General features: G+C 38.9%; 1 protein-coding gene across 3 annotated transcripts in view; it reads right to left on the bottom strand.

Moving 5' to 3' along the window:
- Positions 1-480: 480 nt before the first annotated feature.
- The window catches only part of plppr4b (phospholipid phosphatase related 4b), a 49,563-nt gene continuing 30,799 nt past the window's right edge, over positions 481-19,244 (bottom strand). For 2 of the 3 annotated variants that reach the window (XM_075452760.1, XM_075452759.1), the window contains 5 exons: positions 18,519-18,648; positions 18,001-18,196; positions 9,882-9,939; positions 8,566-8,739; positions 481-5,111 (listed from right to left, as the gene is read on the bottom strand). In XM_075452760.1, coding sequence (XP_075308875.1) covers positions 3,411-5,111; positions 8,566-8,739; positions 9,882-9,939; positions 18,001-18,196; positions 18,519-18,648 — 2,259 coding nt within the window. In that variant the 3' untranslated portion in view covers positions 481-3,410. The remainder of the gene's footprint in view (positions 5,112-8,565; positions 8,740-9,881; positions 9,940-18,000; positions 18,197-18,518; positions 18,649-19,244) is intronic. The other variant, XM_075452761.1, reaches the window with a different exon arrangement.

Genomic DNA, 19,244 nt, shown 5'->3' with positions numbered 1-19,244 from the left:
TTGATTTCAGACAATATCCAGTTATATTGCACCAGTACACTGGTCTTTGTTAAACCTTCTATAGTATTGTTAAATACCTTTAAACTAATCAGCTGTGTTATGATTATTAAAATGTCTTTATTTATCTCATCTTAGTTTAATTAGTCTTATTTATTAACCACCAATTTATCTTATTTGGGACCAATTTAATTATAGTTTAAACTAAAGACCCAAAAATGTATTTGTATTTATGATAATCAGTTCAGCTAAGTGCTTTTAGTTTTATTAGCAAATATTTATTTTAATCTTTTAGAACTAGTCATCAATGTGCTCTAATACCTCGATGTGATTGCTAGGTTAACTTTCTGAAGTAGGCAATACGTCATAATATCTGATTATAATAACTATTGAGCTTCCTTTTTACTCCTTTTCCTTTTTACTCAAATTTTCACAAATTAATTTTGCAGACTTCTTGATGCATAGAACTGATACAGCTTATCACAGTATCAGAAAACATTTATTATTCATCCAGGGACAACACAACAGTCTACACATGCAAAGATCATCCATTCACAGTTTTTACCATAGGATCAATGCCACTTTACACTCTTAAATTTCACAAACTTTAGGAACACACTATAAATAGGACAACCCCCCCCCTCTCTATGCCCAATTGGCATATTTATAAGAAATGTTTTATTGGAGTGACATCTAATGTTTTGTGTCATCCTAAAGGGAGTATTGACAATTTTAAGGCTTTGATCTAAAGAATGTAACTTGTATTTTGCACCTTCACATCATTTCCATGAAACTTTTATAAAGACAACCATGATCAAATGACATCACACAGGCTGGTTTCACAGAGAGTGTTAAAAAAAAATTAAACATCTACTGCAAATAGGTTATTATGAAATGTTATTCTTGAAAACAATTTGTATTCTTTTCATTTTATGAAATGTACTTCAGAAAACATCAATGAGCAACATCTGCAGTAAAAACCAATTAAGTTTGGTCTGGGAGCAACAGTCAGGATATGATCAGCTTTGATTAGCTTGCAGGATTTGTCGAGAAAAGAAATATTGCTTAAGAAAATAAATTGTTGTTCTTTAAGATAGTACAAATTTTGTAGTATGAAGACTGAGTTTTATTCAAAGTTAATTAATTCCAGTCTCATCGCAGAATGTGTAATAGTGACATTTGTTCACAGCACAAAAATATAGTAGTGTCACAATAAAGGCTCCAGAATGTGAGATGGCAATTTTTTAAGTTGCTTATTGTTTGGTATAGAACAATTTTCAGTTATCCTGATGGGAAACTCCAAGTATATATATATTTTTTTTAAACCTAAAAATGTATTCATGTCATTTTCTTTATAAGTAACCATAATATTGTATTTTTAATCCGTAACCAATCACAAATAACATCAAGGTACAAAGTAAAAGGACAAATTGCATTTGGGGGGATGGTGTCAAACTTTTGTTATACCTGAAGATTAAAAGATTGTCATATGAACCTCTCCACGAAACACTGAAAACATAAGATACTCTTTTTTTAAATTTGAAAAATAAAAGCACATTGATGATACAAATCTCATGATACACAATATACAAAAAAAACATGCAAATGTTTCTGGGTTACAAAATTATCATGTTCAGTATAATGCAGGTTTGCAATACAAATAGTGAATACAAATTTCATCTCATGTTTCATTTAGTAAATTATGAAAAACCTTGCTTTGGCAAATCTTCTCACATAATCTCTCCATTATTGTCATGGTACTTTTAATAACAACGCTCAAGTGTTTATACCAAATGTCTAAATATCGAAAATGTAGACAGTTAGAGATACAATTTATTGATATGCAGCATAATGCAAACTACTTTACACAATGAATTTTGCAATATCTCAACCGATAAAAGGTTAAAACTAAATAAGCACACAAACATAGATAGATAAACTGCTGGTTACTTCATGGCACAGTAGAAAATTACAGCACAAATTTGGATGAATGTTCTGTTCTTCCAGCACATCAAGGTAAAGAGTGAGTTAAAACAACTAAAAAAAAAAAATCCCCTGTCGCCATCTTATTCTCTTCAGCAAAGCCACAGATGCAAATAGACTAATTTCTTGATCTGTTCTGTTTATTCTTGTAGAAAAATGCTACACAACCAGCTGTAAATATAACTTCAACAAAGTCAGCTTTGCTACGAGTGAACACAGTGGATTACGGCATTATTTTATAGTTTTATTGTTTATAGTTACCATTAATATTATAATAACAATAAATATGAATTAATAATGGATTAAAAATAAATACAAAAACAATTAGGGAATATGTCTGTTTGATAATTCAACAAGTCAAAAATAAAAGACACAGTGGATGCTCTGTGCAATACATTTATGTAGTTCTCATCAGTTTGAATCATTTTAACTAACTTTACTCATACTTTTTTGGTTTTGGTTTGGTATGATTTATGGCTCTAAACAATAGGATAGTATGTCAATTCTGCTGTTGGTGTATTTCATAACTGATTGGTTAAAAACAACTCAAAATTTCAAATGGCACACAAAATGTCAAAGACAAAAATACTGTCATGATCTAGTTTTGCTCTGAATTTTTTTTTAATATATACCTATCTCATAATGCTCTGTTCCTTATTTGTATTGTATATACCGATTGACATGGATGTCCAAAAATATGTACAGGCTATTAAGATTAAAGACTGGGATTTTCATTTTTACAGGGTAAACGCTTACTTCAGTCCAAGTCACCTCATATTTGATTTCATAGCTACAGGAGGACTCCTAAGCACACTTATGGTTCAAACAGTATTCTGTTGAATATGTGGTATCTGTACACAAAAGATGCAAAATAGAAAACATCTCTGACATATTATTGTCTTAGTTGTAAATCTTTGTAAAATAATTCTTTATCTATTCTGTATATTTAGTATGTTATATAGTACGGAAATAGGATTAACTGGTGTAGCACCACTTTCAGGCATACACAATATTTACAATGCAGGGAAGTAAACATTGGTTTCACAGCTATGATAAAATCATTTTTGCAGTGATGAGCTGCATTTCAAATGTAACTGCCTGACTCAGTTTAACATTTTTTTTGTGTTTTTCTTTTTTAATCCAAAACATACAATTCATTAAAAAAGATTCTCCCCACCCCAAAACTACTGTTACAGCATTAACAATACAATAGGTTTCCTCAGGAGTGACCACAAAAGTACACAGTGATTATTTCTACAACAACGGTTGTGCTTTAGTGTAAACATGTACAAAAATCATGCTACATAAAATCTTTTCTTTTAAAGTTATATACTTTTATGATTAATACTGACTGTTGTAACTTATACCAGGTTCTCCCTGCCCTACATCCTTTGCTAAATTTTCATAGGACTATTCAGTCACTTTGTACTTTAGTCCTTAAAAATAGGAGTAATCGATGTTCCCTTGTAGAAAATGTTCCGAGCGTTATCAGGGCTATTGGCTCTCTCTGGTATCATGATGATACTATTACCTTTTCTTCGCAGTGTGGACTCACGACTGGAAGCAACTGAGGGGATTTCTGATGTGGTCTCCGCACCTCCTCCTCCGTCACCACCTCCAGATCCAGACCCACTACCGTCCCCTGGAGTGACCCTTATGGTAGAGAGGCCCTGAGTATGGACCCTCTGCTCTGATTGGCCGGTGCTCTGGGTGTGAACAGTAACTATGGGTGGGGTGCCAACAGTAGAAGTGGTGGTAATAATGTGATTGCCGTACTTCCTGTCAATTGACCCTTCACGTACTGAGTCTGAGCTCTCTGAGTCTACACTTAGATCATTGTGCTCAAAAGACTGCCTCAAACTTCCCAGGCCCGGACCTACATTAACTACACCACCAGTCCCTATACTTCCACCAGCTCCTGTGCCATGATCCAGGGACCGCCACCTCCATGATCCACTTCCATCTGTGGATGGTGCTTGGATCACTGGTCTGTTATTTTCAGGGTGGGCTTCTACTCTGACAATTGCACCAGTGCTTCCTGAGATACTGCCTGTAGTGCTGCCCAGTGAACTAGGCCCTGTGGTGCTGGTAGGGTCCAGATCAGTTAGGGTCCTGTAACAAGCCGAATTCTGGCAACTCCCATTAATGTTGCAGCCCATGTTGCTCTCATCTAAGCTCTTAGAATGGGTTTGTAGTAGCCCCTGCTGCTTAGACATAGCAATGACTTGCATAATTCGGGGCTGAGTGTTCTGCATATTTTCATTAGTCCTGCATGCTGCAGTCTTCTCAGCTGCCCTTTGCCAATTAGCCTGAACAGTACTGTTCACTGTTGACATGACCTCACTTCCATCTCCTTCCATTGTCCTCTGGGAGGTTGTGTTGTAATTTTCGTGAGCTTCCTCTGGTATGTGCACTAGCTGTGAAGATCCAGGTCTAGATTGCATTAGTATCCTGGTTCCTCCAGCAATGCCACTGCAGTTACTGGGTAGGGTGGTACTTGCACCTGTAGGGAGCTTGGACATGTATGCATGGCCATCAAGGCCCCCATTGAGGCCCATAGCTGATGGTTCAGAGCTTGATCGCAGCTCCATGCTGCCATGGTGGTGGGGGTGCTGGGAGGACTGACCAGATGATGAATCTACAGAGGAAGAGAAGGACTCCGTGACCAGCATGTTGCACTTATGGTTGTTGTTCTTACTTTTCCATTGAGACAGAAGCTGCTTTGAGCGGCTGGAGTCCAGAGAGGCATGGTGGAGAGTGGTAGCGTGACGTCTGGCGGCTTCCTCGTATGCTGCTATGGCCTGAGGGGTGTGAACCCGAGGGAGTGTGTGGCTATAAGTCATCATGGCATCTTTGCTCTGGGGACTGCAGGGGGAGATCACTTCCACACCTGCACTGGAGCTCTTTAGGCTGTCATCAGGCCTCTGTTGCTGTAGTCCTCTGTGGAGCAAGCCTTCAGAGTGGGAGGTCGGTATGCCAGTTTCACTAGCTATGCCAGCTTTCATCTGCAGGTGGTGAATAATGGCCTCCTGGCTTACATGGGGCAAGGAGCAAGTGGGGTGATGTACAAGTGGTGGGGCACTGCTGCTGGCCTCCTCACTAGACTGAAAATTTCCAACTGCATACAACCCCTGGCAACACATAAAAAAAACACTTACCTGTATTATAATGTATTTGTTTTAAAAAACATTTAAAACAGAATCACATAAACACTGTTCAATGTTTTGTATGACTGAATGAGAATGGGCATGTGTTCCCTTTTAATAATGTAATGGGAAGAACTGTAATATAGTCATGTATAACTATTGTGATTTCATAGAACTTTGACTTCTAGATGCAGAAATTTAACAAGTAACTTGGCTCTATAGGGGGCAATGTGCACCACTTAGGTGGTCTGTAAGTTTAGTCCAAAGCAAAAATTTCAGTAACAGCTTGAGGGACTGATGTTAAAATTAGGTACAGATTTCGTTAGGTCCCAAAAACAGGGACTTTCCTGTTCACCCTTTCCTACCCTTAATCTAATAAAATAGATTAAAATAAACTTTAATCCGTCTTATTAGTAATATCAAAGCAGGTGCTGGAGCACAAGATAACCAAATATGGCTTGAGTGTCCAGGAAAAAAAAGTCCATTTAGCATTCAGGAGGCAGGCTGTAGTTAAGGGGGAAGAACAGTTGCCTAACAAATTGGAAGGTTGGTAGTTTGCATGTTGAAGTGTCCTTGGGCAAGACACTGCACCCCATGTTGTCTGCCCATCGGTGAATGAATGTGTGTGAATGTATAGAATAAAACACTGTCTAAGACATGCTGTATGAGTGTGTGAGTGAATGGGTGAATGTGGTATGTAGTGTTAAAGCGCTGAGTGGTCAACTAGACTAGAAAAGCGCTATACAAGTACAGTCCATTTACCATTTACCAAACAAAGAAAACAAAACACTGGGTCAGAGGAACAAGAAGACAAGGAACAAGGAGACCAAATAGGCAAGGGAAATAAGCAAAGAACACATGTAGGCCAACAAAGCTACAGATGGACAAAGACAAGAACATGACCATAAATACACAAATACATTGGTATAACCACTGAATTACTAAAAAGGGAAGCAAAAACCACAAGAACAACAAATGAAATTAGTCATGAACAAAAAGATCTTTAAAAGAAGGGGGAACAAAGGTGTATGGAAAATTTGAGGACATAGGTAAACACAAAGAAAACATAAGAGATAAAACAAAAACATTGGTAAAACCCTGACTCCCAGTCAACTTTGTTGTTTGGGTAATAAATGGACAAAAGAAATGGGCCTTTCCACAGGTTCCATATTGGCGCAGGGTTACAGTGGGGACAAATGGTGAGACAAACTTCAGTTGTCAATCCTAAATGGGCCGCTTTTGTGTTGACCATTTTGAGTATAAATATGCATTTCACCATCTCTTTCAACAGGAAAATATGTTGCTGTTTCTAGAAACCAAAATTACTTATCATATGTACATTCCTCAGTGAAAGGAGTCTTGTGTGTCTGTAACCATGTGATTTAGTGATGGTTTGTAAGGAACAGGCAGGCTATGTTAGTCATGTCTTTAACACCAAAATATTTTGTTTTGCTTAACTCTACCCATGAGTTTACCTTTCTAAATGTAACCAGGAAACTTTCGTGAGTAGACAAAACCATAGAAAGGTAAAAATAAAACGAAAAAACTGAACAGTGATACTGTATAGGGATGTCACGAGAAACGATACTTCGGTACCAAGTCGATGCCACAATTCTAAAAACATGATGGTACTCGTTTTTCTACAGTACCGTAGGTACCGTTGGTACTAGGGATGAAATTCCTCCAGACGTGGGCACCATATACACCTACAAGTGTTCTAGTGTGCCGTTTAATGCCAAAGGAACACTGAAGATACAACTGCAGCAACAGCTCCGCCTTGGCGCGTCGAAAAGAAAAATAGTAAGAGTCGTGTCTGGAAGTACTTTGCGTTTGAGGCGGATATTCAGGGATTAAAAACAGATTCGCAAAAACCTATATGTAAACGGTACCAAAGAGCTTTTCAGACGAAAGGAGGAAACACTTCCAATTTAGTGAAGCACCTCAAAGACAGACATCCAGATTTATTCCCAGAATTCAAGGTGAGTGAATTTCAAGTCATGTTAACGTTCACTTTGCAGTCAAATTCACACCCATTGTTCTCCGTTGAACAAACTCCCCATCGCATAGATAAGAAACGCATATCACAAGAAACAGCAGAAACAGAGCTTTGCAAAGAATATCTGTAAATAAATAAATATTACTTGAACGCAACATGCCACTGTTCTTTTTTTGTAATGTTAATAGTGTATTCTTTTTATTCTTTACTTGAAGGGTACATGCCAGTTCCACTGTTGTTTTTTTGTAATGTCCAAATATTAAATTAGTATGTTTAAGTATACTGGAATATATTCTTTTGTTTTTGTTTTTTACCGTGGTATCGAATTGGGTTTCGAGAATCTTGGAATTTTACTGGTATTGGTTTCGACTACTAAATGTCTGGTATCGTGACATCCCTAATACAGTATGTAAGTTTTTTGCTGGGCACAAACTAAGGTTTATCAGGTAGATGTGTGAGAAGCCTTATACACCTTGTCTACAATCAGACGTAGAGCATCTCTGCAGCGTTGGTAGTGTATTTTGGTAGTGTACATACTGTTGCCATTGTTAGACTTCGTTGGCGTCTTTTTTTCAGGCGATTCAGAGACACAGTAGGGGACTTCTTATCACCATCATTTCTTCACCTTGGTTATGTGTGTAAGAGGCCCACGTCCACTCTAATCAATGTTGACCCTGACAGATTATGACTTTTGTGTGTACTCTAATGATAGTTTAAGTAGCAAATTCCTCTTTGTCATTTAAGGTCTCGAATAAAAATAATGTTATGGTGATCCTTTGACTTTTCAGTTAGTTCTCCAGTCATTTTTGACATTTTGTCATATACTTGGGTTTATGGAAAAAAATCTCCGTTTGAAAATTGCTATCAGACTCAGCTGTATTTTGTTAATTAGTAAATGTAATATACAAACATGCTAAGCTTATAGGCTAAATATGACAAACATTACATTCCCAAATTTTGTACGTTTGTATTCTCACCACAAGCATTTTAGCATGGCAACAAAGTTTAAGCAATATGTTGGTGAAAACATAACTACTGACTTCGATGAAGACACTTACTTTGGGTTCTTTCATACATGTGCTGAAAGACCTGGATGTATTAAGCGTATTCATTTATTTATTTATTTATTTTACAGCCAGTTGCATCACAGTTGCTATTTCACTTCAGTTCAATCATGGATTGGAGGAAAACTACTCCATCATCTTATTTATTAATTTTTCATTCATTCATTCATTTAAAGAATTTCTCAGCTTTCTCAAAATGAGTTTAAAAGTGAAGTTTTGGTTTATGTTCGCAGCTGCAACACATTTCATTCTATTTTGAAGGACCGCTTTAAAACTCAGACTGGCACAAACATAATCAGAAACAATCTCCTTATGTGACTTCTGTATTGGAAAATTGCTGACTGGAAAGGGAAGGACTAAAGATTGGACTGTGTCTTACCAGGTACACAGCAATAGCACCTCCAAGCAGGAATCCCAAGTAAACATCAATGGCATGATTCTTGTACTGAATAATCCTGGTCAAACCACAAATGATGGCACTCATGATAAAGGAGAAGACTAACAGAGGCTTAAGCAGCTTGGAAGAGTCCGTCAGTGTGCTGTTGAAGTACATCTGTCAACACATGAGATGTCACAGTTATTTTTCCTTATCTTCTGGATAGTGTGAATTTCGATCAACTCTACCATTCAGCATTATTTGAAAATTAAGTTGAAAACAAAACACAGACAGAACAGTATTGTTTTCTCTCCACATATTGTATATAGGATATTGTGTATGGGATATCTTCACCGTAAGTAATATTTAATCTTATTCCCTTTGTAGCTGTATAAAATTTCACTTAAAAGTAAATAAACCAGCAACTGATTATATGAACTTTAGGAGCAATGGAAACAAACTGTGAGCACAGAGACAAGTCCAAGACACCAGATTTCAAGCATTGGCAACTGTTAAAAGGTTTTTGAATCCACCATTGTTATAGAAATATATAAAAATGTATCATTTGTTTTGTTCTTGGTAATTGTTACAAAGCCTGATTATCAAGTCATGATTATCAAAAGCACATCCTGTAAGATACAGTGTAATGCCATCCCTCCATGTTGTCTATGTCAGTGTAACATGACTTACCACCAGGAGGCAGAGGCCTGCTGAACAGATAAGTTTTAGCCGACAGAGAGTTAATGATAAACCCACCTCTCCTTGGAAATGTGGTTTATACAACAAAAACGTGTTGTCAACAGATCCTGCTTTGCAAATAAGTTAGACTATGTGAGAGTGCCTTTTATAGTTAGAGAAATGACTACCTTTTAAACGCTGTTGCTTATTTTATGTGTTACTCTGTGTCAGAAAATATGTTTAAGGAAAAGTTTTTTGGCATAAAAGCGACCAAAAACACATATTCAGCTGCACAAAAGAATCATTAAAGTAGAAAGACCCATCTTGTTTAAACTGGTCAGCAAAACCTCATTGAAAAGGTTTTAGAGCGAGCTTAAACCTGCCACTGCCAAAAATCTTACAAATCTAAAAAAGCTTTAATACATGCAACAGATTACCAGAAGACTGATGTAAGAAGCTGCCAGCTAGAAACCAGGAATACTTAAGAGCTGTAATTATTACCAAGAGCTCTGAAAACAAACATTCATCAAACATTTTGTGTTTGCATTATTTTTTCTAACATCCTAGTCTTGTTTCTGTTATTCTTTTGATCTGTAACCTTGGGCAATTAACAATCAGCAAGAGCTTTAACAATTGCTTACCGAAACATATACAGCGGCGAAGGATGCAAGGGTAGCATGCTGGGATGGAAAGGATTTTCTGAAACAGATAAAAGAACAGAAATAGACTCAGCCAACATCTTGTATGCATGAGTCAGTTACGTAGGAGGAAAGAAACACAAGCATAATGAGATACATCAAACATGACGGTACATACATATTATCATGTTATCATAGGCCAAATCACTGAATTTAATTACCCGTTCATCTACCAATTCTTTTTCTTCTTTTTATTATGATTATTATTATTATTATGTGCTATATTCTATGGTATTGTGCTACCGCATAGTGTAGCCCAGCAGGGAAAGTGAATCTGTGGCCCAGTTTTTCAATGAGCTCCATCCCAGTGACCTACTTCTGACAACTCTCATTTTCACCCTTCTCCTCATCTTTACCCCTAACTCTGCATGAATGTGAATGAATATATCTTGGTGCATTCAAGCAGTTGTGTGTATCGGTGTGCCTTCATTCCACTTTCATTTGCAACATCTAAGGGGTCATAAAAAATGTATTCACATATGGAAGCTGACTGCACTATTTCTAAGAAAAATGACCCAACTTCAGAGCAGACATAACCAGGCTAAGCATAGCTGCAAAACATGTATTACTATGCTATTATGAACATATTACAATATATTTTGAGTGCATTTTTTCACAGTCATCAGTTAGTAAATAAGAAAGGACATAATCAGAAATTTACCCTGATCACGTTACGTACTACTGTGGAGGACTTACCATTGCTTTGGAATGGGATCTCTTATGTAACGTGGTGTCTTGAATCAGTGTGCGCACATCAAGCCTTCTCTGTGTCATGCGGGTTGCTAGGCGTTGCCTGCAAATTGACCTAATACCAGTGCATCCCGTAGATCAGGGGTGTCAAACTCATTTTCACCGAGGGCCACATCAGCATAATCGTTGCCCTCAAAGGGCCAGATGTAACTTATAAATGTAACTAAATGCAAAGTAAAATAAATGTAACTACTCCTTAATGTTAAATAGCACGTATTCGCCTTCCAATCTTTCTTGAAACTGAAAAATCAATGCCGATGGAAGGGCATCTGCATCAATTTTTCTCTTCCTGGACATTTTGGGATCATTATTTGTATTTCTCAATTCCACTTGTTGGGAAAATCGCATCGATTTGGAAACATTGCAGTCTAGTGGTAACCTGACTCACGTCATCTGGCTGCGTTCACCAACTACACGCGGGGGCGTTCCCTTTCCTCACACAGCCATCTGAGGAGCCTGGGAGTCATTGGTGTTTCGTCCGATTAGAAAATAATCAGAGCCAATCATTAATCGCTGGCTGGGACTTTGGATGAATGCCTTTAATCCTGAGATTTTCTTTGCACATTCGACAATAATCGTTCACTGATCGCTCCTCGCTCCGTTTCATACTATCTGCCGCCATGGTGTTTGTTATGAAAGGCTAGCTGGTTGCATAGTGGTCCTGGTGTCGCTCTGAGCTACGTCACGGGTTGAGTCATTGGGAGTGGCTGAAGTGGCGTGTCAGTCAAGATGACGGACAGATTCTTCATCCAATCACATGCACGAGTTTTAGAAAAAATAGCCCCATTTGAAATCATGTCGGTTGTGGGCTCGTCCCAGATGGTATGCGAATACCAGAGGGCGGGAGTCAGGTAAGTCTAGTGGCGGGATGCCCGTCAACATAATCGACATGCATTGTGGGAAATGTAGTTTTTGGTCACTGCATGTATTTGACTTATTTATTTTTAGACAATCAGACCTTTTAAGCTCTCACGGGCCACTTAAAATGACGAGGCGGGCCACATTTGGCCCGCGGGCCTTGAGTTTGACACATATGCCGTAGATGCTCAACCACTGCTGTTGAGTGCTAACCTGTGCTGAAGCAAAAAAGCCCCAACAACACAAAAGCCAGAACACCAAAGCTGCAACACAACACATAAGCTATAACGGAAGTGAGCAGAGCTCAGGTCCTAGTGGACGGACAGAGGAAGAATGGGAGATGTCCGCAATTATAAATAAGCAATGTTGTTCACTGTGTTATGTTTAATAAGGGATAAGGATGGGTTAGGGATACGGTTTTGATGCGAATGCTGCTCACTTCCATTGTAGCCTTACTTCCGTTGTGGCTTATGTGTAATGTTGTGACTTTTGCATCTGTCTTGCAGCTTTTGTTCTGTGTTGCGTCTTTCGTGTTATGACTTTTGTATTCGTGTTGTGGCTTTTGTATTCGTGTTGTGGCTTTTGTATTGTGTTGAACCTTCTGGCCCACTATATTGATATGTTAGCAACAATAGGCTACTTGGGTAGATGGCATAATAGAGTAATATCTACATGAATGCCTGGACTCATGTTTGAGCGATAGAACCTTGGACTCATGTTATTCACTTCACCTAGCTGACTGGTGTTCAGTATAATTTGTTTAATTTATAAATGTTAAGTAGAATGAGCAGCAGGTTAAGATGGAGCCCTTGGCAGTATTGGTGCTTAAAAGCTGAAGTTTTCCCTGTGAATGAGAGAGTGTCTTCCCTGTGCCTTCCTTTCAGGGGTGAAAGTGATCTGACTGTTACTTTTTTTTTTTTTTCTTTTGTTAATGCAGTCAACAGCATCAAGATGCATAGTGTGAATACTCAACTGTTCAGCTGGGGGTCTTCAGGGGTCATGTAGGTTCTGGCAGTGAAACCTAGATTTAGGTTTGCGATGACACTTTTTACTATATCATGTTTTGATGTTCAACTGAAGCAGGATTTACCCAATTTCAAAACATGTTACAAACTAACAGATTTTTTGATGATTTTTTTTTCATGATATGTGATCCTGTAGGTAGATAGATAGATAGATAGATAGATAGATAGATAGATAGATAGATAGATAGATCATGAACTAGTTATTATCAACTAGGCTTGACTTGTTGTTTAAATACAACAATGACATTTTATGTCATTTATAATAATTTGTGAATTTGTATTCGTTTTAAGTGCTACATTTTTGCTTAACAATTGCCTCCAACATTAATCATGATGTGCTTATGCGAAATGTAGGCAGATAGGATGTTCTGTAGCCTTTCTGGTAAATTAAGTTAATAATACCCTTAATGGCTGGACTGAGTAAACACTGCCGCGTTTAGCTGCCGCTGCTCTCCAGTTCTTTCTTTTTCTCCTCCCTACTGCTTTCCCGGGTGCCTCACTCTCGTTCATCATGTGATGTGCTCCTCTGGACTGTCCTATCTATCATATTAAATCCATCGTCAGCCTTACTCCAATACACCGCTGCTGAGCTCCTCGAGCTTCGGTTCCATCCACCTGATCCTCCACCGATACAGCGCCTCTGCCTGGACATCCCTCGTCCACCAAATCGGAAATACATCCACCGCGGTTCTCGTCGAAGCTACCACATCGATGACACCACTGCCATAAACTCTATCTGGTCCACGACTCGCCATCGACCGTGTAACTCCGGCCGCAAAGTGGACCACAGTGTGTTAGCTCGCTTACCCAGAACGGCGGCTAACGTTAGCTTTTCCAATGAGCACAGCGACGTCAAAGTTGGATTATTCAACATCCACTCCCTGACAAGCAAAGGACATCTGCTGCAGGACCTCCTCCTCAACTGCATGTATGACTTTTTATGTCTAACTGAGACGTGGCAACAACCTAAGGATTTTTCCCAGCTTAATGAAGCTGTACCTGCTGGATTTGTTTACACCTGTCAGCCCCGCCTCACCGGAAAAGGAGGAGGTATCGCGATAATCTACCGCGATACCTGGAAGGTCTCGGCTGTCACAGTGACAGGCATATTCATCTTTTGAATCCAATGCTCTTCAACTGAATAGTCCAACTCCAACTATTTTAGCCACTGTCTATCGTCCACCTAAGACAAACAAGTATTTTATTAATTAATTTTCTTTTCTCACCCATTTCTCCTCGCTCCACCACCTCCAATATAATTCTGCTTGGTGATTTTAATATCCATATGGACAACTACAATCAGGCTCTCTCAAAGCATTTTACATCTTGCCTGGGCAGTTTTGATTTTAAACAGTAGATTAACTTCCCTACCCACTCTAAAGGCCATATTTTAGATCTTGTTTGCTGCTCTGGTATCAGCTGACTCCGGACTATTATTCATCCTCATCCTCCTCGACCTGAGTGCGGCCTTCGACACCATCTCCCACACCACCCTTCTTGACAGATTCGTATCTATTGGCATTTCCAACACAACCCTGGACTGGTTTAAATCTTATCTCTCTGGCCACACTCAGTTCATCCAGTTGAAAACCTTCACATCCCAACCATCTCCCTTCTCCTCTGGTGTTCCCCAAGGTTCTGTACTCGGCCCTATCCTGTTCATCATCTATCTCCTTGGTCAGATTTTCCACGGATTCAACATCCAGTTCCATTGTTGCGCTGATGACATTCAGCTCTACCTTTCTACCAAACCCAGCTCCACTTTCCCGCCTTCCTCCCCCTGTGACTGCTTACAAGAAATCAAAACCTGGTTCTCTTCTAATTTTCTGAAACTCAATAGTGATAAAACAGAGGTTCTCTTCATTGGTTTCAAATCCACTCTTACTAACACTCCAAGTTTTACCGTCCCCATCGATAACTCCTCTGTTTCCCCCTCCCTACAGGCTATGCGTCTGGGTGTTGTCCTTGACAGTAAGCTCTCATTTCATACCCACATCAATAACATTACCCGGTCAGCCTATTACCATCTACGCAACATCAACCGTCTCCGTCCATCCCTTACTCCCAACTCCACCGTCCAGAACTCTGCCTCCCGCATCATCACCGGGATTCCATCCATCAATCACATTACACCTGTTCTCGAACAGCTTCACTGGCTTTCGGTCAAATTTCACCTTGTCTTTAAAATTCTACTCCATACCTTCAAGGCCATCCATAACCTTTCTCCCCCATACCTCTCTGACCTCCTCCACATCAACACCCCTTAGGTCAACCTCTTCTATTAGCTTCATTGTCCATCCTGCCCGTTTGTCCACCATGGGGGCCAGAGCCTTCAGCCACTCTGCCCCCGCGTCTCTGGAACTCCCTCTCCCCCAGCATCAGGAACTCATTCTCCACTTTCAAATCTCATCTGAAAACCCATCTTTTTAAACAGGCCTACTCCCTCTAACTCTTTGCACTCAGTGATTTTAATTATTTTTAATTATTTTTGTTGTTGTTTTTGTGAGGTGACCTTGAGTGTCATGAAAGGCGCCTGTAAATAAAATGTATTATTATTATTATTATTATTATTATTTTATTCCAGCTCATGGGAATCATTCTCCAATTAGGTTCCTGATTTTGTCTGAGACAGGTTTATGGAGAGAGATACATAGACAGACTCCGTGGGGATAACCATTGTTCCAAAGAATTTCCTCAATCCTTGCTGATCATACTGAGTGACATAGAATGATATAGTGTTGATTAAGAGATGACGATACACCACTGATCACTTTGTCACTTAGTAAATGATAGTGAGATCACCATGGTTTGGTCATTCACTCAGAGCTTGATTACAAGATAAGGAGCAGAACAAGGATACTCTAATGATGACTGAGAGAACTAAAGGCAATGTATTTTACCTGGCAGGAACCCAGAATTACCCTCACTTATTTAATGAATTTCTATTTAAAATTTTAATTAAAATTCCCAAATTATGGTTCATGGTTACTTTTGAAATTGATATTCTGACAAAGACTGACAGAAATACCAGATAAATTCCAAAATGGTCTTATAACAAAGTTAAAGGGATGGTTCGGAGTAGATTCACCCTAGGGTCATTTGAACCGTGACATCCAGCCAAGTAGCCCACCCGAAGTTTTCCGATCTTGGCCTAACATCAGCCGAGTTACCCCGAATAGCTTAGTACAAGCGCTAACGGACCCTGGCAGTATCTCCAAAATTACTAGGGGTGCAACGGATCAAAAAACTCACGGTTCGGATCGTTCCTCGGATCAGAGTCACGGATCGGATCATTTTTCGGATCAGCAAAAAAAAAAAGACAAATAAACATGTTTTGTCTTTTTGTTTAGTAACACTTTTAAATTATTAAATTGAAATATATAAAATCAACTTAAAGTGCACAATTAACATCTTCTTTTCAACTTAATCAAAGAAAAACAACTTGAAGTGCAACATAAAAACACACCGATAGCGTTTGTGATCGCTTTAGCCCGGTCGGATTGTGAAGGAAGGGGCTGCTTAAACAACCGCTCATCACCGCGGTGTTTCCGCGGTGTTTTCACTGACTGCATTTAAGCAGTCAGTGAAACACCGGGGTGATGTCGCGTCAAATGCGTGGCCATGCTCGATGTGTTTCAGGTTAGGGGTTTCTTTATGTTAGCTATCGCTAGGTCAGCTACGTGTTATGTCTGTGTGGTAACCTAGGGGACAGGTTTGTGTGGCAGCGCGAATATATGGAAACAGACAGAGGCAGCAGTTATCGTTACAGTAGTCACCGAAGTCTAGCCTACTTTTATTTTCCATGCCCACTGTTCTACATGTTGTACGCTGAGAACAATAAATCACAAACGAGCCATAGGACTGTTTGCTTATTGAAGAGGGAACTGTTGCAGACTTTTACCCAGAGCGTGGAAAGTAGCTCTGTCCCTGGAACTAGCAGGAATGGTAACGGCTGTGTGAGGACTGAACATGCGCACAATTTTTTTTTTTTTTCATAAATCAATCCGCGGATCATGTGTGTGCCGAACCGAAATAATTGATCCGAACGGATCACGGATCAATGATGATCCGTTGCACCACTAAAAATAATTTTGGAGATACCTCCAGGGTCCTATAGCGCTTGTACTAAGCTATTCGGGGTAACTCGGCTGATGTTCGGCCAAGATCGGAAAAACTTCGGGTGGGCTACTTGGCTGGATGTCACGGTTCAAATGACCCTAGGGTGAATCTACTCCGAACCATCCCTTTAAGACGAGAAAGCCAGGGCAAATAAACAAATAGTGAGGCAGTGTAAAATTTGAAGATTTAGCTTCCATGATAGGTATTTTTAAAGACCAAGGGAAGGAGAATATATGCTATACATATTCCATTGTTTATTCTACTACACAGTGTTGCCTTATGCAAATCTGTCTTTATATCTCTGCATAGGTATTGCAGGATATTTACATTTAGAACCCTTTTAAATGTCAAATTGTTAAAAGCTATGTAAAAAATGTCAAAGGAAGTGAAACAGAGACACAACAGGTAAACAAGGTTGTCAAGTTTTAAAATAATACCCTTTAACAAAATTACAACCAGTGTACAGGTCTTTGAAGGTTGGTACACCCACAATGCAGACTTTTTGAGAAAGAATTTGTTTTTCAAAACAGAAAAGTACATATTAAATTTTCAACTCAACTCATCTTCTAAGTTTGATAAGAGTTTTCAAACAAGTGCTGATTTGTATAAAACAAGTGATGGGTAGACAGAGTCCCCAAATATTTGACATTTAGGATGAGATATGTGATTTTGAAACATGTCAAGCCCAAATCTGGATACAGTGGGTCTGCTGTTGTTAACAGATAAGGTAGTCCTTACACTTTCACTTAATGGATGGTTTGTGTCATCAACAAATCATCCAATTTTCATCGGTATAAACCGACAAAAATAAAGAAAAAATAAGTAACATGGCTTATTTGATATCACAAGGCTGGAACTGTTAGGCTCTAAATTGCAACAAAGATTGCTTGGTAATTGGAAACATGATGCATGCTTCTTGCCAGTAAATCAACAGGTGTCTAAATCATGATACCTACTCATAATTGAATTTGATGCTAAAGTTAAATTAGTAAATAATGTCATGTGACAAATTGAAGGCTTCAAATAGACCATGTGATTGTTCGGGCAATCCTGCGTCTAAGAGTTGGAGACGAGTGATCAGCCAAAATGTCTTGATTTGTGCATCATTATTTGATGATTTCTTGGAATTTACCCGAAAACTAAATATGTATTTATGTATCACCAATCTCATCAAGTAAAGTGCTGTTCCTCAGAACAAGACAAGATTTTACTGATGTAGACATATCCATCGTAGTTTCTTTGGGAGGGGTGTAAGAAGATTTAAACACATTTCCATGTTAAATGCAACATATCAATCTGTTGTTCCTCACCTTCCCTGGTTGATTGCTCTGGGGTCTGTTCCTGAGCAGATATCCTCCATGACATAGGGGTTCTGCTTACAGGTAACATTAAGTGTGGTGTAGTTGGGTTTACACACAGTGAGGAAGTAGGGTGTTGGATAGCCAGTCATCAGTTGGAGGATATCGGTAATAAGGGCTGTGGCACAAAGGCCAAATGCATGAACACCTGAGGGCAGAGGGCAGGATGTGGAAGCAGGGAAGAAAGGTAAATGAGACAACTTATAATGTTACGTGGGTAGTCAACGTGTACGTATATTTGCATCAAACGTATGAGAGTTTCTTTAATCTTTACAGTTTCATTGTAAAACACACTCACACATGCATATACAACTACAACAAAAGTCTGGTTTAAGAATTTGCTAAAACATAACATTAATTAAGCGGATACTCATTCTGTGGACACAGATATATTGTCAAAAATTTGTTTTGCCTAAAAATGGCAAGTGAGTAGAGGTCAGTTTGTGGAAAGAAAAAAAGAATAGATGTACCAACAAAGCGGATGGCTCTGCGTATGAAGGAGTTGAAGTTGCACCCAGCAGCATTGATGTTGGCCTCAGCCCCAGCACCACTCTTCTTTCGAGAGAGACAGCAGAAGAGGATGGCTTCTCCAACCATTATCTGTTAACAAAGTGACTTTTGTTAGATGTGTTTACAAGTAGATTTTGGTGATTCAGTGCCCTCAGTGCTCACCACGGGGGATGAGGACAAATTTGTCCCCTCACTTTTTAATCTCATCTGTGTTTATGTAGACTTGCTCCTACTGTGTAATATCCACAAATATACTCTTTTCCAATGGCATGTGGTGTTACAGTAGAAAAGCTGGTTGTCTGCAGAGCAACTTTGAAGAATTCTCTACATTTATTGACATACATTTTTCACAGCTCTCTATATATAAAAGGAGCATGGAAAGAAATATATATATAGGGTTGGAGAGAATAGGTTTGGATAGAGGAAAGAAGTGAACATAGGATAGATCAGGGAAAAAGAAGGCAGCATCGGTGATGAATAGAGAAAAGGATTATGAGTTCTGAGAGAGGAGCTCTAAGAGATCTGCATAATACAGAAAATTGCACACTGTACTGGACTCACTAAACAAGGATTTATCTTAGAAATGTAGACCACATTTTTCTCTTGCATTGCAGAAGTAGCCAATTTCATTCTCAAGTCTCCTTAGGATGGATTAATTTTTACAAATGTTTGGGTGGCTATTAAGA

Source organism: Odontesthes bonariensis, chromosome 20, assembly GCF_027942865.1.
Source record: "Odontesthes bonariensis isolate fOdoBon6 chromosome 20, fOdoBon6.hap1, whole genome shotgun sequence".
NCBI classification, from domain to species: domain Eukaryota; kingdom Metazoa; phylum Chordata; class Actinopteri; order Atheriniformes; family Atherinopsidae; genus Odontesthes; species Odontesthes bonariensis.
The sequence above is the reverse complement of the archived record's forward strand: the minus strand, read 5'-3'. Positions and strand labels throughout refer to the sequence as shown.